Source organism: Musa acuminata, chromosome BXJ2-6 (genome assembly GCF_036884655.1).
Source record: "Musa acuminata AAA Group cultivar baxijiao chromosome BXJ2-6, Cavendish_Baxijiao_AAA, whole genome shotgun sequence".
Lineage (NCBI taxonomy): Eukaryota > Viridiplantae > Streptophyta > Magnoliopsida > Zingiberales > Musaceae > Musa > Musa acuminata.
In genome coordinates, this window is record NC_088343.1 from 43,748,786 (window position 1) to 43,774,182 (window position 25,397).

Genomic DNA, 25,397 nt, shown 5'->3' on the forward strand with positions numbered 1-25,397 from the left:
GGCCGTCCAATTCGCGCCCCACTGGAGACGCGGGTGTGCCGCCTGGGGAGGGTAAAATGATGCACCGCGGCTTTTTCTTTTTCTTTTTTTCTTTTTAATAATTATCCATCTCATTTATTACTTCGTACGGGGATTGCGGGATAGGAGGCAGTAATAATGGGCCAATAAATCCGAAGCGAAGCGATGCGCCAGCGGGAGATCGTCTCCACGGAGGGTCGGATGGAGAAATGAAGACCGGATTCGTACGGCGGTAGGAAAATAATAGAGATAATAATTTGGCTTGGACGCGAAGCAGCCGTGGTGGTGGTCGGTTAGGTGTGTGACTCTGTTCGCGGTTTTTGTGTGTGGGAAGAATGAGGTGTATACTGTGGAGGGCAGATGCGCTGTTTTTAGAATTGACGAGGATAGATACGTAAAGATACTTCCGTGTTACTTTCCCTTTAGAAACCATTAAAAGAATCCCGCAGGAAAAGGGGAACAAAACGACGAGCTTCGCTATTTCGACGGTTCCCTGAAGCCTCCCTCATCACTTCACTTTTCTTTGTTCTCCGCCTTCCCCGTCGGTACCCATCGCCAATCGGAGCCCCGCCATGGACGTGGGAGGCGCTTACGCGGAGAGGCCAGACGCCGGAGACGCCCGCGGCGGCGGCGGAGGGACGAGCATCGACATCACGGCTCTGGACGGCATCATGAACGTCAACTCCCTCTTCACCTTCGCCGTCTTCGTCGGCCTCGCCTGGAACCCCTCTTCTTACCCCGACGGCGGCCTTCCGGACGTCGACTGCGCCGTCGGCAACCGGGTAGTGGAGGACCTAGTCTCCTTCCACGTCCTGGCCTTCGCCTCCTTCCTCTTCTCCAGCCTGATCGCGCTGTGCCTCAAGCAGGCCGTCCGCCTCGTCCACCCCCACCGCCGCGCCGCGGCGCGCATCAACAAAGCAGTGCTGCGCGGCGGAATCGTCGCCTCCGCCGTCGGTTCCGTTCTGGGCTGCGGCTTCCTCACGTTGGCCCTCGTCAACGTGGTCCAGGTCAAGCTCGGCAGGCTCGGGTGCAGCGGCATCGCGGTGGGGGCCATCGTGCCGCTCGTCACCCTCATCCCCACCGCCATGATCATCTACATCGCCATCATCTTCTATGCCTTCACGCGCCGCTCACACCACGGCTTGAGATGAACCAGAATAAGTGAGCTAGGGTTTGGATTTCTGCTCTGAATATTTGCTCCTTATAAGGTATGGACTGAATCTTAACCTATCTGGTTTGAGTTGTATAACAGAAGAGTATTTGGGACTTCGAAGTCAATGGTCCAACTTTAACCTTCGTGTATTTTGTTTGTTGTCATATACTATTTGAGCAGTTAATTGCTTAGTAAATGTCTCTCTCTAGTCTATGAAATAGATCACTTGGTTTTGGAGATTGCAGTGGACCACAGATCATCCAAAATGGAGAGTAGATTCTAATAAAGGGAGCAGGTATTGATTCTAATAAATCAATCAAGCACACTCATCGTTGGAAAAACCTGGGATCTTGTCAAAAGTTGACTTCACTGCCTCATTCCCATATGCTTTCTATGTGCATTCATCAATGTGTTTCCATGGGTACGTCGCACAACCTATCTTTTCATGTCCTCCTCACCTGCGTTTTTGTTTAATGTTTTAGTTAGATTCCCGACATCTAAACCACACAAAAGGGTTTACGAAGTTACCTTCTTTGTTAAGCAATCTCTGAGCATAAGCTCGGTCATTGGCGTCATCATCATCTTTGCTTGAAACCTCCCCATCTTCCTATTTTTTTGTCGCAAGTCTTCATCGCCAAGTTCCACCCAAATGTCGGTGTGACATGCCAACCTGGTTTCCCCTTGCTCTGTCTACTACCTCAACCAGGATGTGGCAGGGTAACTTTGCTGTACCCAAATCAACACCAGGAAAACTTTTTATTCCCTTGGAAAGGAATCATAGAGTTAGGCAAATCTGATAGATAGCCCCTGGAGACAACACTTGTGTTGTGCGAAGGATTTACCCCATGGTACTTGAGAGTCTGTAGGACCCTGACCCCTCTTCAACTACCCAAACATCATACTTTCAGATTGAAGTTAGGCTGGAGCTGCACTAAACCAAGCGTAGATAGTTGTCGTGCAGCTGTCTCCTCTGAACTCTGTCAGCAGATTAAACACCAACAATCAATACTGGAAAAATAAATAAAAACATCAGCAGATGATTATCATCATCAGGCATGCCTGTCAATCCCGATCCAGATTCGTCCGCTCAACCCATCCTAACTCGTTTAGCGTGAGCCAAATAGTATAGTGTACGATACAGGTTATGATTCAGGTTCAGTTAACTTACACTAAGCTCAGGTTGGCACCTCGAGTCAAAGCGTCGATGTTCCCAGTGACAACTTCACGAACAGCTGGGCCCTGAGCTGTTTTTCCTTTTTCCTTTATTCCTCATGTGGCGCCATGTGCTTCCGCGTCACGACATGCCCAGGGCGAGGTTTCTCGCAGGGAGAGGTGCTGCACTGGCGACTTGTGAAAGACCTGCGAGAATAAAATCTCAGATTGCAGTGACGAGTATATCTGAATAACAACTGTTTTGATAGGACCTGGCAATAACATCTGCGAAACCATCACCCCGTAGTCAATTTGTACAACACCTAGTTATGTGCTATTTATATGTATTGTATGATATATTTCTGAGCAGCCTCACAACCTCACGAAGGTAGAAGCTGGAGGTGAAGGCTTCACTGTTCAAATATCGAAGTCCATTGATAGATAGTACCCAAGTTCTAATCAACTTTCCAAGAATTTTATCTTTTCACTCCTACATCAAGAAAGAAGTTAAATACCAAGATTAAACGGTTGTTTGAGCTGATGCCCGCAAGAAGGAACCACATGAGACCTGATTGCTGAAATAATGGTAGCTTGCAAGGTCCTGCAATTGCTCTAGAAAAAAACCCTGTTAGGATCGGGATTGCAATGCTGATGGTGAAGGTGAAAACTAGAATGACTGAGGCAACACGGTATTATCTTAAGGTCTTTGAAATTGCCTCTTCAAATAGCAATGTCATTCTGATTGTAGACTGAAGAAAAGAAAAGAAAATACAGAATAAATATTCAACCAGTGAAACCGATTAAAATTTTCATTTGGTTTTGCACATGAACTGTTTTTATTAGTTGTCAAACTGGAGCCTTGAAGCAACATGGTAGGCACAGTTTTTTCTCTTTTCATAAAACAGTTGCAATTCTCTGAAGGGTAGCATCTCAAGGAAATGGTTGCCTTTGTTCTGACAGTTTAGTTGAGTCATTTATCATCTTCAAGAGTTCCACTTGAACCTCATGTTGGTTAGTTTAATCAATTAAAAAATCCTGCATATAATCTGTTAATATTCTACCTGTATCTCTTGTTGATTTTTTTGTCCATCTAATCTAACTTTAGAATTTGCAACTTAAAAATAATTAAGATCTAAAACAGGACTTAAAGAAAACATGAACCTAAAAATATAAGACCATTTGAAATTGAGCTAAAAGAGTGTTGTCTATCATATAATGATTAAATGAAGTAACTGAATCAACCTTCCAGAATCTGGTCATTAAAAAATAATCCATCTTAGTAAACAATATCTGGACATGCAATACAATCAGTATGGTAGATAACAGGTTCTATGGTTCGAGCCTGGAGGCTGCAACTAAGCATTGGGACAAAAAGAAAAAAAAGAAAGAAAGACAGAAACTCAAGAACTAGTCTTGATTCACCCACTATAGATGACCTAAAACACTGAGAAAATATATTTTGAACAAGCTGACCATTAATGGTAACACTCTATCCTTGACAAACAAAAAAACATACTGAAGCAATAACATAACTAAACACCTTTAGATCTAAAAGACTGGTAATTTCCTGGAAGGTTAGGAAAGACATTCAAGAATAATCACACGCCTAATAAATTCAAATGACAAAGTATTCATCAGTGGCTTGAAACAGTAAAATATAATAGTAAAAAAATTGTGCAAACAACGGAAACATATGAAATTAGGGTCCATGGCTTTAAAGTACCTTCTTCCTCTAAAAACATAGAGCATTCTGATAAGGTCAATGTCTTCAGTAATATAGGGAACCTGAAAAAAAAAAAAAAGAAATGGGCAAAAGCAAAATTTAGTTAATTTGCTTCTCTTGGATCGAAATACTTGGATAAAGTTTATAAACGTATTTCGTACCTTGCCACCATTCACCTCTAGTGGCAATGTTTGTGTCGCCTGGTTTGTTCCCTTCATTAGTTTTATACTGATAGCAGTTTAAACAGAATGACAATAATTAACACTGGATTGCATGCAGTACAAAGTTAGATTCCTTGTAATAGTTAGACATGATGACTGCCTTTCTGATTTCATAATTTGCTGTTTTACTTACACTTTTTGGAGCTCCAGAGATTCGGTCTGATGGAGAGTTGACAGAGAAATCTCGACCACCATAGTGCACGGACGAGCCAAAACAGGCTGATTCTTCTGATTCATTGGGATAGACAGGCTTATCATCCTTGCCCTGTGTTGTTTGCCCTCTGGTTGGACTACCCAGAGACATGACATCTGCAGAAGGATCATTATATCAGAGGGTAATTTACTGATTGTTTGGATAAAAACCCCTTGCTTAAACCATATCTAGCGGATTAAAGCATTCATTAGTATTGTTTTCTCAGCTATAATAGTTGCAAAAGAAGACACAAAATTTTAGAATATATTTTTTATTTAAAGCAAGACAAAAGAGAACAATGGAAAACTTGTGCAAAGTCATGCACGAATATATGACTACTTCGAGCATTATACCTCTGATCTACATGTTCTCTCATGCGCGCAAACCATAGGAATTATCACTCACAAGCTATCTATAAAAAGAATCAAATGACGCTTCTTAACTAGATGTTGTTCTTTGGAAGAGCTACTTTGGTCACTGGCTAATTAAATGGCAAGCACAATTTATAGGAAACCTAATCGCCATCAACAAAGGGAATGAGTTAAAATAATGTTCAAGAACCTGCAGCTGCGTTCTGAGCGTTCCCGATCTGGCCATCAGTGCTTTGCCTGTTCAAGGTCCGGTACAAGTCGTCTGGCGACGAATGTTTCGCTATCACCTGTGCCATCGTGAACCACGACTTATTCGTTTAGGGCTCGTCTTTACAAAACCCAGAAAACAAGATCAGAGACAGATTAATCGATGACATCGAATGACAGATCGCAAAAGGTAAGAAGAACAGTAAAGATCGATGTTCATGTTGCACGACGCAAATAGTACTCGATCCAAAACCCCACGGTGGCCCCGAAACCCATTACGGAATCCAGAACCGAAGGGCCAATGAATCTAACATCCACCAGACTAACACGCACCGTGGAAGGAGGAGGGAAGACAGTGCTGAAAGTAGTTAGGCGACAACGACGAAGACGAGGAACCAAAGGACGAATCGATCGATGCGAGTTCATCGGCGATCGAAGACGACGGCTTGTTTTATCCTTCCATCGCTCTCTCTCTCTTACCGAGTAGAGGAAGAGGGCATAAATCGAGGGGAGAGGATGGTGCGAGGGAGAAAGACGTGAAAGGGGGCATAAGAGAGTGACTTTTCCCACTAACGAACACATTAACATGATTATCGACATATGCGTTTGTTATTGTCGTAGGGAATTTATTTATTTTTTTAAAATAAATAAATAATTAAAATATCATTCGAATTTACGATATATTATCAAAAGTTTTACTAAGTTAGTTGACACATTGATAAATATATATCGGAGTTAAGGTTTCGAACCTTACCCCTTAGTAAGAGGGTCAATCCGAAATTAACGTTTCAATCATAGCATGTTAAAGCATATAGTATGAAAATAACTGTTCTTAATAATTATATTTATATATTGGGTTTAGATTATTAAAGTCAAATCTTATTGAAAACATGTATTCCTTCCTAATAATGCATCAGCTCAGGCTACATGTGTATTAGATTGGTTAAATTCATAGTAAAGTTCTTGACATGACCATCTAATAAAATTAATTTAAAGGCAGAGAGATGTCGCTTCTCTCTGCTGGTTGTTTCAACTTCAGTAAAAAAAGTGTACGTGTGGTTTTTGAAGACAACACTTACTTTTCTCTGGCAGAACCCATTTTTCTACAGTACTCTAAAGCGTTCACTACCACAAAGTTATTTAAGTTTTTGTAATTAGTGTTCATCGTATAGCCAAAAGTTCAGAACGAGGCAGTCCTATCTGTAGCCGCATCAGAGAAGCAGTTCAAGACTACAAGAACGCATGAATGGAAAGAGTTCAAACGCGAAAAAGAAAACTAGAAGGTTGTTCGGACCTATTAAATCTTCGCTGATATATGACGACTGAAATTGGAATTTGGTGCAACAACTTGCTTCCTGTGGACTGCAAAAGAACACGATATTTAGCTGAAACAATGCCCCCAAGCACATCACCTGCATGACCCAAACAGCCTGCACCAATCAATCACAATTAAACTATCATCAGCAGTAGATTTTATTGATGCCACTGACTTAGCATTTCAGTAACCAGAACTGACAGCTAAAAACACAAAAAAGAAAGTTGCAGGATACTGCCATGAAACAGACTTCAATGCAAGTGAGATGGGCAAAGAGTAAGAATAACCAATACATTATAACCACTGCAATGTGTTAAAGTAGTAGGATAGAGGACTACAAGAAGATAACTTGCAGTCCCCAATGTTTGATTTAAACACTAGCATCGACGGAATTTTTTCTTTGTAGAAAAAGCATAGGAGCATTCAATAATTCAATCAGAACCAAGTGTTTGTCCTCTGAATGAAATCTGCCATCAAAACACGACAGTGTCCAACATAGTCCCCAGAGTCTGGATTATGTTTGATGACATCAAGTTGGAGACATGCTCTTCCAGATGCTTTTTGGCATCCTGCCTTCCCACATTAACAATAGCCAATTTTTCTGGTGGAAGTTCATCCTCCTCTTGTACTGCTTTGTTGTATTTGATAGCCAAATCCAACATTTCCTGAGTATGCAAACAATAGGTTAGATGTACAGTTTTTTCAACTGGCAAAACATTTAAAATAACAATTAGTAGCCTAGAATGTTCTATTCAGGAAGTAAAACTAGGTCTTATTACATACCTGGACAGTCTGCTCATTAGTTTTGGAATGGGTGTCAAATGGCCTAAGTATCAATCCATCAGTCCACTTCTTTTTGTGAAGGTTCAGCAACATTTTCTCCTCCAGCTCATTCTTGCGGTAATTTATTGCTATAGAATAGTAATGCCGGTTCAACCCGTGTATCAGTGCCTGGTAAATAACATCCAGAGGTAGATTAAGTGTACCAAGACAACCAACTCAGTATGACTTTAGATAGTAATAAACAAGCACCCAACCTGAATGGATGGTTTGTTGAGATGCCCAACATTGGATGTTGTTTGGCGAGGCTCCTGGCCAAGCATCATTGTCTGAGGGTTGATCAAGCGGAAAGCATCAATGACCACCTTACCCTTCACACTCTGGATTGGGTCTACTACAACAGCAATTGCCCTTGGATTGAGTGCTTCAAAACTCTGAAGGAAGCCATCCAAATGATATAGACCACACAAAAAGACATCAGAATATTTTACCATCAAAACAACACATAGAAAATGCCATTGACATAACCCACACAGAGAGGCATAATGGCTGAATCAGTTTTCTAGATCTAGACAAACAAACAAAACCGATATAACCATATAGCATGGTCAGCAAAAGAATAACACCCCAAACCACTAGATCCACATCCATTATAAGACAAAAGCAAAAGAGAGAACAAACATCAATAAAATAAGAGACTTGTTGAATAGAAGATGACTACACACCTGCTGTGTGTTTATGTCAACACCAGAAAGCCAGCAACCAAAGCCTGGGTGAGAGTGGTACCATCCAACCACCATTTCAGGTCTGTAACATTAAAACCATAGTCAAATATAAACACTAAAAGAGAAATCTAACAAACAAGAAAATAAAAAAGCTACCAGTGCTTTCATTTAAAATAAATTCTGGAGAAATGTAGATATACAAGAATCAAATATCATCACAGGCAAACTTCTTTAAATGCCAAAAATCTTAAAATCTTATCACATAGATATAAATAAAAAATCTTAAAATTCCAAAAACAAATAGATACCTACCATTGCAGACAAAATTCAAATACCAAACAAGACAATGAAATTACATGGAAGGAGAAGTAGTAACGAGGGTACTCTTGTTGCTGCCCAATCAAACAGTATGCATTTCATTTTCGTAGAATCCTATCATTACATCAACATCGACTGAAATTTCCAGCTACCTAGTAACCAATTTTATTGAAATGAGATGGCACTATAGTCTTCTGAAAAAAAGCATGTTGAGTGGCAATCTGTCATAAGTCAGAAACACAAAGGTGTAAAGAGAAAATCAAAATAGAACATTTAACCACTTGAAACTCCCTGTTCATTAGTGCATAAAGCAGCAGAATCAAGTATATCTATCATCATGAAGATTTATCTCAACACCCTAACCTTTCCCTTACCACATCTCATTCATTATCAACGATGTGGCAAGTGGACAAATGAGTTCATGTGAATGTATGGGCAAAAAATCATGTTAGCTGATGAGGTATTTGATAAACTTTAAGTCTCAAGTCCTACTATAGAAAGAATAGAAGAATCAAAATCCAGTCACTTTAACCTTGAGAAATTCCAATATAGAACATTAAAACAACACATCTTTAGCTGAAAAAGAAACAACTTTTGACTTTCTGTATGGCAGCACTTAAACAAGACACTTGAAAAACATAGATAATTATGGCGTTAGGTTCCAAATGACAGGATTGCCTAAAAACCACATAGTGTTGCTTCTGTGAAACATGGTGTTCCTTTGAACATAAGTCCATTTACATAATTGTTTCATGATAGTAAACCAATTTAATGGACAAAAAATGCCTTCTTGTAGGGTAAAATAGACTAGATGAACCAATCAAGCCAATCTCAATTTGAGAGATGTCATTGTTTACATTCATAAACAGTATATTGCCTCAAAAAATTAAGATCCTAAAACTAAAAATGCAAGCAAAATAAAAAGAACTTGCAATCCTCAAAATTTGAAGTTCAATATCACAAGGGGGAGAGAGGAGATTAAAGAAAATGATTAACCTATAAATGGGCAATATAGCTGGCTGAATGGAGATGGCAAACAAAAAGGGCGATATCACAAATAGACAATTTGTAAGTAAATAAAGAGAGAGATGAGCAATAAATAAATTTTACAAAATGTGAATTTAACAATATCAAATTTTATTTTTGAATAAGACCTGCTAAAGACAGACAACCAGCTTAACCCTTTCTTAACAAGGTTCACAGGATCAAATTTTTTCAAAGATTAGCCATCATAATCAGAATGGATCAATCATAATAGATTGCAAGATCAACAAATCAACCCAAAGGCAGCCTATAAATTAATAAGTGAAAAAAACTTAATAGAAAAACTGAAGATATGTTTGAAAAAAAAATAACAAAAGTACCCTTTAAATAGTCCATCTCAAGAAGTCTTTCTGTATTCTCTAATGAATATATAGATTTTACAAGATATGGATAAAATATATAACTCAGTGTTATAAACATCCAAGATTTATTACCTAAAAAAGAGAAATAAAGAAATTCAACATTATGTGAAGTCATAAAAATATTGCTCCCTTCTAACAATGTTACCAACGCTAAATTTTCAGAGAAAGGTAGACTGTGCAGACGTGTATTGGAGATTGCAGAATATCTCTTTCTCCATTCCCCCATGTTTCCATCTCCCAATGACAGACAAAAAGTTTTCTTTGCAAGTCCATGTAAAGAACATTAACATGTTCAATCCACCATAATATCACCATGTTACCTACCTTTCTTTTTTTTTCTTTCTTCGAAGGCCATATACGCATTTCACATCAGTAGGTTTTTTTCCTTGTTCTACAGTAACCAGCTTACGCAAACAGTCATAACCTTAAAGCCCTAATCAGCAATCCCCTCTCAAGTCAGAAGTAAAAGACCAAGTTGGCTCAGTTTCTCACAGATCCCAAACATTGCTGAGGAGGAGAAATAAGAAATGAGGGAACAAAAAAAGCTCCACGCGACATCTTCTGTCAAGTGTAGCCACCGGATGATAACCATTCTTGCAATGTACCATAATAATCGATATCCCAATTCAATGGTAACAAATTATACCCAAAAAATGAACTCGAAAAAAGAATTTAGTAATTCAATGAATAAAGCATGTAGAGATCCTACGAATTAGAAGACCCGAGGCATGTAGAAAAAAGTACCTAAATCCATTTTTAGATCAGCCAAACAGCAGCCTAAAATTAGTCCTAACTACGAAGGTACAAAGTAAGAGGCTAATGTTATCTGGTCTTGGAACATGCATCTCTTTAAAGATCCGGTGTATGTATTAGTAGAGAGATGGGAAAAGGACTACCACCTTCCGGTCTGCTTGAGCATGTCGAGCATGTTGGTCTGGAAAACGTGATCCACGGCCTCCACGCTGACGCCCGTCCCGCTCTGCGGCATCGCGAAGACGTCGACGACCCGGACGGTGTACTCGTCCACGAACTCCCCCAGCATGAGTCCCATCACTTCCATGGGCACCCCGGCTCTCCCTGTCTCCCGGATACCACAGAAACCCTAATCTTAGATCGCCGCCAACACAATAAAAGAAGCAGAAAAAATAAAGAATCGGAAACACGGAGATGGAGATTTGACGTTACCATGCTTGAGCATCTTGAGGAGGGCGAGGGAAGAGATGTAGACCTGCTCGGCGGAGTCGAGTTGGGGGGAATCTGTGGGCGGATGGCCCATCCCGCCGGCACCCGAGAAGATCCGATGCAATCTCTCCATCCCTTGCATATCCCTCTTCTTCCTTCCTTCCTTCCCTTTCTCTCCCTCTCTTGCTTCTGTTATTATTCGTCGAGGCCTTCGCACAACCTCTTTCTCCTGGGGAGAATTCCTTGGTAACCTGTGATATTTTGGTAAAAGACGAGCAAGCCGACGTCCCCTCGCAGCGCCCCCCGATTGCCGTACTGGCCCTCCGATGCGTATCAAACGGACGACAGTAATTCTTTAATCCTTTATAACTTACCCCCCGCCTCACGCAGGAGCGGGACCCGCTGGGGATTGTGGCTGCCTGCCTTAAGCCGCTAGGGTAGTATCCAAATCGGGTGGGTGGGGAAAGCATCCCCCGAATGTGGACCGATATGTCGATCTTGATCCGACTTGACCTACACCCGATCCAATTTGGACGATCTGTCGAGATCATGAGTCGAGTAACGGGTCGCAAGAAGTTGACCCGCTAACAAAGTGGGTTTGCATGATCGCAAGAAGGCGTGTATTCGCTCAAAGGTATATTTAAGTCCGACATGACTTCCTTTCCGAATCTAATGGAGAATGATTGATTTGCAAACTCTGAAACCGGTTCGAACCAAACTTATGGGCAAAGTTAAATTTGAAGATCAATTTGATTTATCGAAATTGACTTTAGTAGGTGTTTGCATACCTTTATACAGCATTGTTCTTATAACTATTGATTGATTTAATGATATAGTTGTTGTCTTTATAATCATTGATTTAATGAGAAATCATTTTTTAAAATATTATACTAATATGACATGACTAATAAGTTATTCATATTCTTTGGTAATTGATATGACATGTATAATAGGAGTTGACTGGATTCCATGCATCGTTTGATAAAAAATAATAGTCATAATATTTATGCCTCGTTATATTTCAAGATAATAGTCATAATAATCAAATAACTCGAACGTAGGATCGGATCGGATGTTCCACAAACATTGACCAGTCCCAAAATGTATCATTTAATATCATATTTGAGCCGTGGAAATTATTTATCTAATGTGTTAATTCGCTCTCTTTAACGCACAACATCATCGAATGACGTGGCGCACTCTTTACAGTCTCAGCTTCGGATCGCCCTCTCGTGCGCTGGAACGCACCACGAACTCACACAACACTTGGCCGCCACGTGGAAGAACAGATTCCTTTCGGCGTAGAATATTCCATGCACCACGAACTCGGAGTCGTCGCGTGGGTAATGCTTGCCCTCTCCGGTGCTTCTGATGTATCCTTAAATCAATACTGACCGTATGATCCTGCGATCATCACCAATTAAATGCATCTCACTCACTTGTAGCTTACCTGTTCATATCCCTTCCTGCTAACCAGAGGAAGTGTTGGGGTCGGGGAAACCATGACCGGGTAGGAAATAGAGCTTAATAGGGAGACGAAAAGACCATGATAAAAAAGAGGAGATTTCAGCCCGAGGGCATAGTTGTTAGGGTTTCGGTTCGGGCGAGGGTGGGGATGAACGCCGGAGCTTCTCCGGCAGCTTTCTAGGATTCGTGAGTCTCGATAATCGGGTGAGTAAGAGTGGGATCCGTCTACGGAGATGCAGACAGAGGCGCGGGTGGGGGTCGTAGTGGAGGGTGGTGGCCACAGAGCCCTTTCCTCAGGCCACGCAGGTGGCGCAGGCGCCCTCGATGGTGGGGCTAGGAGTTACTCCTCACACCACCCCCAGCAGCAGCAGCAGCAGCAGCAGCAGTTGCAACATCAACCGCAGATCGGGACGGTAGCACACCTTATATCCGGCGGGGTCGCTGGTGCCGTCAGCAAGACGTGCACGGCCCCTCTTGCTCGCCTTACCATTCTTTTCCAGGTAGCTAGCTCTTCGATCTGCCTCCTGTCTTGCGACGCAATGGAGGAACCTCTTTGCTCTTATATATGTAGTTGTACTCTGTGTGTCTGCTTTTGTTACTTACGAAATTTCTATCCCCACTGAGATTTGTAGTTGTGATTTGATTTTATTTATGTCGAATTAACTAATGTGGCGATCCTTTTGGACCTGCAGGGCAGGAGCCAGAAACTTCCAGTTTCTGAACCTGCAGGGCAGGAAAGTTATGGTAAACATGAGATTGAAAATTTATCAACATCTTAGTTCGGATGAAGAATCTTTGGATCAAAGGGTGTTCTTCCACGCATCAGTAGGCTTATGGCATGAAATGGTTGTTTGTTCTAGCCATGTATTCGTTGCTTTTTGTTGTATGCTAGTTGGTATGTTTTTGATGTTCAATATTATAAAGAGGCCGCACATAGACTGCTAGTTCAGAGAATTTGGTCACGATTCACAAAAGTTGAAGGCTTTTTAGTTGGATGTACTACCTATTAAGTTTGCAGACATGATGTTCCAGCTATTAAGAAGTCATAAGACACATTGGATTTAATTTCTTATATAGTTTCTATGTTCTGGCCGACTCAAAGGTTTTCAAATGCCTTCTTTGCATATTAGCCAAATCTGGTTGGAATCATTGAGGTTTCGATTGTCTATGACATCGCTTGTAGTTCTGTTGTAGGGTTTCAATGAGCTTTTACTATGCCTCTGTAATAGTACTAAATGAGTTCCCTTTTTAACTCTTTATTTAGTTTCCTGGAATTTGCAAGATAAATAACTTACATTTTTAATGCTCAAATATCGGTTTTTTGTTTTAAGCGGAGAAAGAAGGAAACATTCTTAATTTCGTTGATGAACTTCATGGTTATTTCTTATTGCACCACAAATCCAGGTTCAAGGAATGCACTCTGATGTTGCAACTCTAAGGAAGGCTAGCATATGGCACGAGGCTTCTCGTGTTGTTCACGAAGAAGGTTTCAGAGCATTTTGGAGAGGAAACTTGGTGACTATTGCTCATCGCTTACCTTATTCTTCGATAAGCTTCTATGCCTATGAGCGATACAAGAATGTAAGTTTGAAAGTTCAGTAGAGAAACATGCATTGGTATTTAGATCCATACTGATTTCTTTGTTAATGATATTTTCGTGCAGTTTCTGCAATTGGTTCCTGGTCTAGATAAGCATAGAGACAGTGTAAGTGCAGATGTCTGTGTGCGATTGTTTGGTGGAGGTTTGGCTGGAATAACAGCTGCATCAATGACATACCCATTGGATCTTGTCAGGACACGTCTTGCTGCCCAGGTAATCATATTATTTATTTTTTGATAGTCAGAAACACAATTCCATCATTTTAACTCTTGGACTTGGTAGTGAAATTTCATTTTTAATTGTTTTTTATTTATCAAAGACTTCTCGTCATGTTAGGCTTTCTGGAAGTCAAACTGAACCTTCTTTTCCGTCTTAATTTGGTTATATTTTTGACGTAATAATATTTGGCATGATGTTGATATGCATAAGTGTTATTTCCATGCTGCAGCATGCTTTTCATTGATTTCATTAATGTGGTTTTTGTGTTGTGTGTAGGAATAATAAGAGTATAGAACTGGAGCAACTTGTCTGTTAGTGAGATGACTCACTTTGCACGTACTGCGATGGGAGCTATAGGACATTTTTAATTAGTTGCAGCTCTCATCCTGGTTCGTGATTTTCCTAGTTACTTTTCTAAATACTGGCTGCAGGAATGTGACCACACATTGCTTAGCTAATTGAGCTACCAAATTGCTTTTGCATTGATTCGTACAATTGTCTTCTAAGTTTTATTATTTGTTGTAGTTCTCATTTTCCACTGGATAGAGGGATCACATATCATGTGCCCTTTGTCAGTGCATTGAATGTCCATTCATGTGTTACAGAATCTTTGTATTTCATATTAAAATCAGCACGAGTGTTTTGGCTAGTAAGTTTATTATTTACTGTTCTAATAACTATGTTCATTTTTCTCATTTTATCTTTTGGTTATTGGATATAACGTGTGAGATGCCAAAAATATAAGCTTTGCATATCATTGGCCATAAATTGCTGGATCAATATAACTATTTTTCTTCACTGTAGTACTACTAAGTAATTCCCCATCAGCTATCAGTAAGAGCTATTTGTTCCCCCTTATTCATTCTCCCAGCATTTCATTATTCTATTGGACTATATTAAGGTATGCTCATAATTTTTAGGCCTGGCATATTTGCTTTAAGAAGCATACCTACCCATGCATGTCCCTTGATGTCAAAAATTTGTTCCATATCTATATTGGAAGGGGGTGCTTTCATCAAGTGTCAACTTTTTAGGAAATTTTATATCTCATCAATGGATCTAATGAGTCAAGTTGTTTTTCCAATTTAAGAGAGAGGGGTCCTCTCAAAGACCCAAACTAAAAACTAAATAGTAAACTAAATATTATTAAACAGAAAAGAAAGTAAAACATCCAGACATTTACGTCGAGAGCTTTCAATCACCTATAATTATAAAGTTACAAGCCCTTATTCAGTTCAGATTCTTAACTTGTCTATGTTACTCTGTCTTTTACATAAGAAATATGTTGGAAACAACTACATAATTTCATCTTATGGCATTGCTACAGTATTATGCTGCAGTACTGCTTCCTCTTTATTTAGATAAGAAGAGACTCTCCAAGTTGTCCTGTCCCCTTTCAGTTTATAAGAACTTCCAGTTGCCTTCCAATCTGATGTACATTTCATCTCCAAGTGTGTGTAAGTTGAAGCTAGTTTCCATCTTTATTCCTTTCAAAATAGCCCAGCTTGTGTCTCAAAAACATGTATCACAAGGCTCTGGAAGTTTGTGCGGTTACCATCTTCTGAAGTCGCTGGACCTTGGCTTGATTGACTAAGGCCGGAGTTCAAGATGGATCCGCGCTGCTCAGTAAGTCTTAACTGCAATCCAGTCATTTACTGTGGCAACTCTTTTAATTGATAGGAGCATGCTATTGATTATATTAGAGCTTCTTGCTGCCAATTGTAGCTGTATGGCTTGCAAGTGATTTCTGGATATGGTAGTTGCAGGGTTTCAAGTCTTTGACAACTTGTCTCACAATGTGCAGACAAATACTATGTATTATAGGGGCATTTCACATGCTCTGTATGCCATCTGCAGAGATGAAGGTATCAGAGGATTGTATAAGGGACTCGGAGCCACATTATTGGTAAACTCTTTTATATTTTGATTGGGGTAAAAACATTTTATTTCATCATTGCTATTGACAGTTGTTGAATTGCAGGGTGTTGGGCCTAATATAGCAATCAGTTATTCTGTTTACGAAACTTTGAGATCTCAATGGCAAGTTGAGAGGTGATTTTCTCTCTGTTTGATCAATAAGTTGCAAACTTTAAATCTATGTTGGTAGTTTCTTGCATTTATAAGCATCTGTGACTTTCAAATTTCTTTCTATGACATCAGGCCATATGATTCTCCTGTCTTGGTTAGTTTGGCTTGTGGAAGTCTTTCTGGTGTTGCCTCATCAACAGGTCAGTTGCTAACAAACTTACTTTCGATCCAATTATATATTTTAATCAAAGCAGGACACTGACCATAGTTAAAAGAATTACCTGGAGAATAATAAGGGAAGCCCAAAACAATGCAAAAAATATATGCTTATGTCGGATACTTGGATTAACCCCTAATTAACTTCTGACCAGGCTGAGACTATTCAGGGCTTCCTCACAAGTAGCCATGACCATTTCGATATCAGACAAGGTCAAATCGCCTATTATTTAATTTGTTTGGTTGACTAACCTTTCAACCAGGTTGAATCTGACTGTCCTATGCTCCATGATAGGTCAAACAAATATTATGTGAAGATCCTAATTCATGACAATAGCCACTTGAACTTATTCCACAGAACTTGAGCTTATCTCAAAGAAATGACCAAATGGTGCAGTGTGTGTGTGTGTATATATATATATATGTGTGTGTGTGTGTGTGTGTGTATAAGGAGGAATTGTTTAATGCACCTATGAGCTATCACTGTTATGTGCCATACTGTATGGTATAGTGCATCTAAGACACAAATAAAAAATATTTAGCGTATTAGTATCCACTAGTATCGCCAGAGCATCAGTGTCACCCTGCAGATTGTAGGATTGGTGCAATTACTATGTGGCAGTTGTTTTTAAAAGATGCACACCAGTTTAACAATTGTTCAGCATTGTAGTTTCCTGGCATTACCAAACGTAATATACAACATATTGCTGACCTACCCAGTATGATGTTGCAGTGACATTTCCATTGGATCTCGTGAGAAGAAGAAAGCAGTTGGAAGGGGCAGCTGGAAGGGCCTGTGTTTATAAGTCAGGCATCTTTGGGACATTGAGGCACATAATCAGGACCGAAGGGTTTCGAGGCTTATACAGAGGTATTATGCCTGAATACTACAAAGTTGTTCCGGGCGTTGGCATTGTTTTTATGACCTATGAGACGCTAAAATCAATCATGGCAGGCATGTCATCAGTGGATGACTAAATGCTCTGAACTCAATTATGTGTGTTATGATATTGATCTTTGACATCTGCCATCGGCACATTTTGGAGTTAATTCGATACAAGGTAGAATAGTTTGTATCCTTAGGAATTACATGGTGGTGAGTTTTGCTGTTGCTGCCATGAACACTTCTATTGCTTGTACAAATGAAAATGCCTAAGTGTGAGCACAAGGCATGCAACAGATGATACTATTTGTCTTTCCATCGCTTTTGTCACCGACATGAACTTCCTTTTATTGGTCATTTTAGTGAAAGGTTTGATTTTTGATCTCCCCGTGTTGAAATTTGGTTGTAGAACTACTTGCTGAGTGTCTTTGGCAGGGATAAAATATTTAATCCTTGTAGCATCCTTGTTGGATTAGGTGGCAGAAATCTGCCTTCTTTTTCATGGTGTGCTAGTAGATGTCGGCCCTTCGATTGTTATCTTGAGAATATTTCTTCTTAAGTACAACAGCGGTTAAAAGTCTTTCATCGCTTTTTTGTTAGAAATATCAAATGCAAGATGTAATATGCAGCTTGGATTCAAAAACTGAAGACTTGCATATTGTTTGGTTGTTAATTGAAATCCTATGACAGTATTCTTTAAACAATTAATACGATTTTAATAATTCTAAAGGTAGTTAATCTGGAATCTTTTAGATGCTGCAGGCGCGAGTTTGGATGCCGCCAGTGAGTCTGCCGTTCGTGTATATGCCGCAACGATACCGCCAACGTAGTGATCCTTCCAACACATAGTCATTCTCTTCGATGGGTCTTCTTCACCGTGTACTCGTCACGCATTGAGCTAACTTCGTCTTTGTCATTTGGATACTTCATCGGACTATTCAATCATTCTCTTCGATGGCCCTCCTTCCTCTAATTACCTCATCTTCTAAATAAATTTTAGTATACTTTTCATGACTCGGTGGGCAATCTGAATATTTCACCGGTCTCCTCCTATTATTATCTCATCTCCTTCCTCTATATAAATTTTAGTATACTTCTGGTGATGTCGTGGGCGAACCATTCAATCGGTAGAGGCAATATGAATACTTCCAACAAATGCTAAAAAGATCGGAGGTCTAAGTGAAAACAACCCAAAATTCTAAGCTGCCAAGACATGTGAAGAGAGACGGACTTCCGACATATGCTAAAAAATGGCAAATCGGAGCTCAAGTCACGTCGACGAGAGGGCGCAGACAACTACGTCAAGAAGAGCGGATCACTAGTAACTGCCATTAAGCCCTCACAAGACAACCCAACTGGGTTGAGATGAAATTTCTGCATAGAACCCCCCACCAAAGTTTGGGTGGGCATTCGATTCTCAACAAATCCAACCCAATTTAAAAGCATTCATCCCGCACCACAATGTTGTGCAACATTGAAAGAGTCGAACTAAAATTCCTGTTCCCGTTGCAATCATCACTTGCATTCCCATTTTTCCAAGGCCTGGAACAAGATATAATCAATCTACTCGAAGAATCACCTGTTACGACAATGCATTTCTAAAAGTCGATCAGCCAAAATTTTGTTTGCCCTCGACCTGAAAACTCGAGCTTCTTAACAACAGGAGCAAGATATCAGATAAAACATCTCAAGAAAGACTTACTAATCTTTAGGATGCTGTTCGAGACAATCTTCAATTGTTGTTTGTCTTAAATAGAGTGGCAATGTGGAAAAGAATCGGTGGATCAAAATAACGTGATCCAGCTATCTAATTAATCTCGAGGAGGAAACATCACTTCCTGATTAATCTCAGAACATCACCCACAAGGTGCAAGGAACCTGTTACCAGAACCTGAAACGAATAAACAAACAGGCTATGAGAAGTGTCTTCATGTCAATCTATTTGAGAGAGCAGTAACAGTTTGAGAGAGCAGTGAGCAAACAACCCCTACGAGCAATGATGCAAAATCAAAGAGCTGGTTCAGTATAAATGTGATCACTATCAGTAATTCTGCCATAAATTTATCCATGAAGAGGGACGAACAAGTTGTTTTGAATTACGATGTCTAGTTTCTATACACCGATGGCATATTTCTAAACAATCAGTCAAATGGTGATTCAGATAAATTGGAATAGAAATTGTCTGACACGAGTCACTGTTCTCGCATTTTATTAATATATAAAGATCAAATATTATGCTATATTGTCTTCTACTTGTAGTAAAGTTTAGCCTCTCTCGTACCTGAACTTGAACTGATCTTCTTCGTTGAACACTTTCCCTGAGCCAGTTAAGAGCTAACGGGAGCGAAGGAAATACTAAACTGCCACCATAGGCATTGGCGCAACTTGAGCCTACAAGAATTTGATGTTGTTACCTTCATCTTTTGCTAACCAATTCAAAGCACCATCATAACATAACTGACTGTAACCAGAAGCATTTCATCCATAAGTCCAGAAAATATTTAGAGACCTTAGAACTATCTGATTTAACATAATTCGACGAATTCTGACCCCGGAGAAGGAGAAGCAAAAGGATGAGCCTATCGATATGTGGTTTTATAAAGAAAGTCAATAAAAGAACATATTGCAGTACCTTGTTCACCATGAATGAGGTTTTCCCACACTCTCTGCAGTGTCAGCTGCCATGACAGATCAACTTGCTGTGGATCAGTCGGTGGTGATGCATGAGACCCAACCTTGTTATATGCTGATTGGTTTGGTACAAAAAGGGCCTTATGGAATTTGACCCCTGACAGTCATTGAAAAATGATAAACAGTTAAATTTCATATGGATGTATTACTAAAGTATCTAGGAATATCTGAATGCAGGAATCAACAACATACAGCTACTTAATGACCACTATTCTATATAGTCCCTTACATGGATAATAAAACGAATACCAGTAGTTCTGTGGCTTGCTCAGACAAATGTTTCCAATAGCAAAAGTCTGAAGTGTATCATATGGATTCCCTGGTACTAATATAATTATCTTGACTTCGTCTTAAATCAAATGGTTTTGTATATGATAAGTTTTCAATTGCATGTCTTATGAGGGAAAAGAGTTTAATTATAATTATAATTATAATTGTAGTTTTACAAGGTGGTGTAGGAAGTAAATGACAATGTAAGATAAGAACAGTGTACAAATATGTCAATATAATTATAATTAATAGACATAACAAGAAGTTGTTCGAATCAAAAATATCAACAAAACTAATATTTGAAAGGGAACTAGCCCGGAAAATTCATGATTGCCAAAAGCTTACGCATAATTAGAAAGTCGATGATTGATAATTTAACTTCAAGATTAATTGAAAATCTGTCAGCTACAACCACTCTAGTCGCATTGATATGAATTTTCCATTGAGAACTGTTCCTCATGTTACTTACCATGCTGAGAACAAGTGTTTACCAGACGTGGAAGCAACAACTGAGGATTTCTCACTGACATGCAATTGAAAAGAAGCATCTGTAGGTGCTCCTTCCCCCCTAGTGAGTTAGGGTGACCCCCCTGCAGGAGATACTCTTAAAAAGGTATGAATAGACATGTTAAGCATGTTAAAGTTCAATTAGATTTTACCCGTCTAGGATGGTGTTTCTTGTGAATTTGTTCCTCTAAATGTGAAGGATCTTCTCTTATAACACGGGAAAACCATTTTGCACACACCTCCAAGCTTTCTGGGCTATGTGCCCCATCTAGGTAGAAAGTCAAGCCTCCCAGATTGGAGTTCTGCTGTTGCCCAAGAGAAGAATCTGAGACAACCTGTGCTCGTCCCTCCAAACTAGCCCTTGATAACCCTCTGACAAATTGCTCAGGTAAATTCTGCTCGCCATTGCAGAACATAGTGATCCCCTGTTTGAAATAATGAAAAACAAAAAGGAAGAAAAAATATCACTTACGTTTTGGTCTATCTGCATGCCTTGTAAATTTCCGGTTGTTTTAAGCCAAACACTGGACAAGGCAATAGCAAGGCCAGCATTTAGACATTGATGCTCGCCATCTAGCCCAAGATGTTGATTTTTCAGTAGTCCAGGATCTAAAGGTGAAACTACTTGAAGAGGAACCTGTAATAGGATTAATAAAAGTTTTATTCATGTAATGCAAATATCACGAATTCACCATTCAGGTTGTAGTGTTGTATGTTAATTAATCATAACTGCATAAAATGGTATCACTTACACCTAATTGAGAAGCCTTCTCTTCGAGCATGCGCATTGCTTCTTCAGGCTGGGGTACAGTCCATGCAGGTACTCCTTTCTGTGTCAAATGAAGTGAAAGATATGGAACTAAAGTAAAGCACGTATGTTTCCTGTGACAAATTATGATCTATTTTCATAGACACAATAAATAAGAAATAAAAAGACCTTAAAGATGCCAGCTTTCTCTCCTGCAATTTCTCCCAGTGTATTTCCTGTTCATGGGAGAGTCAGCAGTAGTAAGTGAACTGATAACACTTTGTCTTATTATTTCTTTCATTGTGCTTCAACAACTTTCATAAGATTTCTTCCTATGGCTTATAAGGACTTTTTTCATAACTGGTGTGACTGCAGTAATCTTATCTAGCATCTACTAAACAGGAACCATAGATGATATGATACATATTAAGTTGCCACCAATACATATCAAGCATATTAATGGTACAATTTCAATAATCTTTTACCATATATACTATAATCAACAGTAAATGGTATATCAATCATCCTCAGTATTCCCTGTTGAACAGGAAGGCACCGAAACTTAACACAGCGTGGATTTTTCTTAAGAGAATACTTTAATATTAGCAGATTGATTCTTTGCATGTAATAACTTTCCATATTTAGGGATGGGGAGACTAACCAAGAATTTCCATGTGGTCATAACCCAAGGACGATATTCCACAGACGATTGGTTCCTTCACCTGAAACATGAAGGCCAAATTCGAGAATGGTCCTTAATAGTGTTCCACTTATATGATTTATCCAGACTACAATTATTTAAAGGCAAAAAACACAACTCAACAAGAAGCTAGTATTCACCACATTGGTTGCATCAAATTTTCCTCCCAAACCAACTTCCACAATGGCAACATCCACCTGCTTCATTTGACAGAACATTAATGTGTTTACGTATTACATCTGTTTCTAGAGCTAGCCTCAGAAATACTAGAAAATGCTGCAACATGCTAGTGAGTGACCAGCAACTCATTCTGTACAATGACATTTAGATCTGTTCAATTAATTAATTGCAGATGGGCAACAATGCCTGTTGCATCATTAAGTGGAAAGGAACATGGAACTGAAATAATAAGATGCTTTACATTATCACCTAAATGCTAAAAATAGATTTGTGATTTACAGCTTTAACAATCTGTGTTCATGGCTGAGCTTGAAGTAGGGAGTTTTCTTAACATCTCATCCAACTTGAGTGTACAAGGAAAAATTTGATGCAATATCTATCAAGGGTCAGTCTTTCCCAATATATTCCAATATCTTTAGAAAATCTCAAGGAGTTCATTTCCTTTAACTTTCAAGGACTTGATTCCCAATAAAATTACCTCTTGTAGTTCCTCTTTTCTATCTCATGCCTATTTCTAACTTCCAGTTTGCGTTTGACTTAATCATCAGTTGATAGAACCTTTTCAAAGAACATATAACACTTTAAGCTTCTTGATTCTGCTTTGAAAGCTAAACTATGATCAATAGTTTTTGAATTATAGCAAGTTTATAATACCTAATTCTTCTCTCAGCAAGTGTAATGAGTAGCACAAAAGCAACAACATCAAACATGGTAAATGTTTCATCAGACAATGTTAAGACTTCAAATATAAATCATGTCATTTTCTATCAGCTTAAGCTTCTGGGAAAGAGATAATCTGAGATATTTTATAATTTGTGTTTAAATCAGACTCTACATCCATTATTTCACCAGTATTTAATTTAACCATATGTGCGTCTCCTTGTGCAAAATCTCCTGAGCGATGGTTTGCACCATCATCTTGCATTTGGACCCGTGTGTCAAGCCATTAAATGGTTCTTTTAATGCAAAGCCTCTTAAATCTTTGTTTTGCACCATTATTCGGATCCGTGTCTCTTAAATATTTTGCACCATTATTTGCACCATTATTTGGCACCATTAAATGTATCAAGTCTATCGGACAGAAGATAATGGATTGAAGTACAACTGACGTAAGACATGAGAAACTGTTAGATGAGAGACACCAATATCTCTTAGCAGATGTCTCTGGATAATTTCTTATGAGTCTCAATAAATTGCAATTGTAGTCTGTTCAACCTTTTAGCACTAACGTATATTTTAGATAAATAAAAACTACCATATGAAGGAACAGAGAAAAGCAAAAAACAGAGCTTGATGTATCACATAAATCAGGTGAAACATTTCCAAGTATATAGATCTTTTCTCTTCAACTTATAAATGTTCTTTTTTCTTTTGTTGAGACCCATAGGCAACATGCAAGAAACACAAGGATGTGAAGATCGGAACAGCATATGTATAAAAAAGGAGGTAACAAAGAATTGCAAAGGAATGTGAACTTAACCTGCTCTGCTGAGAATATCTTAAATGCCAGAAGGGCAAGGAAGCGGAAATAGGTAGGCATAGGGAGATTGTCACCAGTTTTTTCCTGCAAGGAAAGCAATGTTCTACTGACTCGAGAAAATGCTTACATCTAAAGAAAAAGATTGATGAGACTAGCAGCAGCTAAAGAAAGTGAGAAAAGAGAAGCTTTTGTTTTGCTCAAATAAGAGCATTTTTCACACCTACAACTATCAGATACTGTATCAACTCGAACGATTCTTGGGAATGATTCAAAAAATGAAGAGCCACTATTGTGAATTTGAATAGAAGCACACGATTTAACACCTAATATCTAATAGAAATAACCTTAGAGAGAAATAACCTTAATCTTGCATCAAAAGTAAACTTGTATACCTGCAATCTATTCCAACACCACCAGAAGTGCTCCAAAAACTTCTCTTCAGAAACTTTTACCCTAGAATTCTCGTAATCGGAAACAAAGGAATGCCGATGTCACTACTTGATATCAAGTACAAAAATAGATGCCCAAGTAGAAGAGCATTGGCTTGATTTGGACTCAGGCCACGGTATGAGTTCTGCAGAGAGGATCGGAACCTTACCCATCAAGACGGAACCGCTCCCGGACATCGATAAGGTGAGGGGACGTGAACAGTCCAGTTCGAAACCCACAACACCGCAGAATTGATTCAGTAAAAGTGCACGTCGAACCCTACATCATCAGTCACCGGCTCATCATCACCAACCGAGTCTCATTCAAGCGTGAAATAGAGTCCCTACCTTCCCTTTGGTGCCAGCTACATGGATAATCTTAAGCTGGGAAATCGCGTCTTCCAACTCCAAGATCTACACAGATCCAAACCGAACGTGTCGAACCGACCAAAAAGGAAGGAAGCATCGAGAACAGGGAAAACCTTCAGGTAGTCGAACATCAGATCGAAGCGGTCGCCCTTGTTGCCCCTAACGGCTCGACTGCGTCGGGTGATGAGGGAGGACAAGCAATTCAATGCCGCCTCGTACTCTGCAGCGGAAACGGGAATAAGAAGGAAGAATCCACGAAGGATATTCCGTCCATGGGAGCGGTGGGACGTGGAGGAGTCGAGGCGATACCTCGGGCCATGTCTCGATCGAATCTAACGCGGAAGCGATGGGTTCTTCTCGGGGGCGGGAGGCAACGAATGGCGCAGGCGCAGAGGGGAGGATGAAGAAAGGCTAACGAAACAGAACGATACGTCGTGGGAAGGGATAGAAGGTCTGTGACGCGCCACGGCGCCCTCCGAGTCTGCGCTGCGGGGCTCGCCCGCGGCATCGCGGGCGCAAACCGTCACGATGTCACGTGTGAATAAGCGACTCGGGAACCGAAATCGGAATCGACATTCAAATCCACCCGAAATTAAAATAAGAAACGATAAAGAAAAGGGGGGAAACGATTTGATGACCAGTGACTTCGACTATGGTTAATGAGCCCATTGTCTAAGTCGAGTAACGGATATGATGCGCTTAACTAATATAAGTGGAATATATTAAATCTCATTTGTTAATTAAGGTATCCAATATATTATATAGCAGGCATTATCTCACCCACGGATCATAATCTCACAAATAAGATCCAAACCCGGTTCATGAAATCATCATAAATCACATGTAA

The 25,397-nt window shown here is 39.6% G+C and overlaps 5 protein-coding genes across 19 annotated transcripts; 2 read left to right on the plus strand and 3 right to left on the minus strand.

Annotated features, from left to right (window-relative positions):
- Window positions 1-409: 409 nt before the first annotated feature.
- On the minus strand, window positions 410-5,599 carry LOC135581584 (uncharacterized). 4 transcript variants are annotated; one of them, XM_065114852.1, is made up of 10 exons: window positions 5,372-5,599; window positions 5,022-5,118; window positions 4,401-4,576; window positions 4,208-4,274; window positions 4,047-4,108; window positions 2,839-2,924; window positions 2,340-2,530; window positions 2,014-2,148; window positions 1,700-1,897; window positions 410-1,629 (listed from the first exon to the last, which is right to left on the minus strand). In XM_065114852.1, the coding sequence occupies exons 1-5, from the start codon at window positions 5,462-5,464 to the stop codon at window positions 4,092-4,094; spliced, it is 450 nt and encodes a 149-aa protein (XP_064970924.1). In that variant the 5' UTR covers window positions 5,465-5,599; the 3' UTR covers window positions 410-1,629; window positions 1,700-1,897; window positions 2,014-2,148; window positions 2,340-2,530; window positions 2,839-2,924; window positions 4,047-4,091. The 4 variants fall into 4 exon arrangements, with proteins under 4 accessions (XP_064970924.1, XP_064970923.1, XP_064970925.1 ...); XM_065114851.1 differs by having other exon boundaries at window positions 2,839-2,935; XM_065114853.1 differs by lacking the exon at window positions 2,839-2,924.
- LOC135615837 (uncharacterized) lies at window positions 591-1,408 on the plus strand. The gene has a single exon (XM_065114850.1). It carries the CDS (start codon window positions 591-593, stop codon window positions 1,167-1,169), a length of 579 nt encoding a protein of 192 aa, XP_064970922.1. The 3' UTR covers window positions 1,170-1,408.
- A 1,020-nt stretch (window positions 5,600-6,619) lies between the features above and the next one.
- On the minus strand, window positions 6,620-11,085 carry LOC103990180 (26S proteasome non-ATPase regulatory subunit 14 homolog). Its single transcript, XM_009409249.3, has 6 exons — window positions 10,768-11,085; window positions 10,482-10,659; window positions 7,859-7,940; window positions 7,391-7,567; window positions 7,137-7,304; window positions 6,620-7,018 (listed from the first exon to the last, which is right to left on the minus strand). The coding sequence occupies exons 1-6, from the start codon at window positions 10,904-10,906 to the stop codon at window positions 6,827-6,829; spliced, it is 936 nt and encodes a 311-aa protein (XP_009407524.1). The 5' UTR covers window positions 10,907-11,085; the 3' UTR covers window positions 6,620-6,826.
- A 1,157-nt stretch (window positions 11,086-12,242) lies between these two features.
- On the plus strand, window positions 12,243-17,559 carry LOC135581585 (uncharacterized). Its single transcript, XM_065114856.1, has 7 exons — window positions 12,243-12,731; window positions 13,636-13,812; window positions 13,895-14,044; window positions 15,855-15,956; window positions 16,032-16,102; window positions 16,211-16,278; window positions 17,028-17,559. The coding sequence occupies exons 1-7, from the start codon at window positions 12,465-12,467 to the stop codon at window positions 17,270-17,272; spliced, it is 1,080 nt and encodes a 359-aa protein (XP_064970928.1). The 5' UTR covers window positions 12,243-12,464; the 3' UTR covers window positions 17,273-17,559.
- An 842-nt stretch (window positions 17,560-18,401) lies between these two features.
- LOC135585858 (folylpolyglutamate synthase-like) lies at window positions 18,402-25,071 on the minus strand. Of its 12 annotated transcripts, none has more exons than XR_010488169.1 (17): window positions 24,860-25,071; window positions 24,664-24,770; window positions 24,530-24,595; window positions 24,352-24,461; window positions 24,146-24,206; window positions 23,754-23,837; window positions 22,234-22,290; window positions 22,055-22,115; window positions 21,583-21,629; window positions 21,398-21,475; window positions 21,118-21,282; window positions 20,798-21,040; window positions 20,608-20,728; window positions 19,810-19,965; window positions 19,459-19,568; window positions 18,880-19,068; window positions 18,402-18,756 (listed from the first exon to the last, which is right to left on the minus strand). XR_010488169.1 is itself a non-coding variant. In XM_065114859.1 (16 exons), the coding sequence occupies exons 1-16, from the start codon at window positions 25,056-25,058 to the stop codon at window positions 19,009-19,011; spliced, it is 1,725 nt and encodes a 574-aa protein (XP_064970931.1). In that variant the 5' UTR covers window positions 25,059-25,071; the 3' UTR covers window positions 18,851-19,008. The 12 variants fall into 12 exon arrangements, 6 of the variants coding, with proteins under 6 accessions (XP_064970931.1, XP_064970929.1, XP_064970935.1 ...); XR_010488171.1 differs by having other exon boundaries at window positions 20,885-21,040; window positions 22,234-22,293; XR_010488166.1 differs by having other exon boundaries at window positions 22,234-22,293.
- Between the last annotated feature and the right edge of the window lie 326 nt (window positions 25,072-25,397).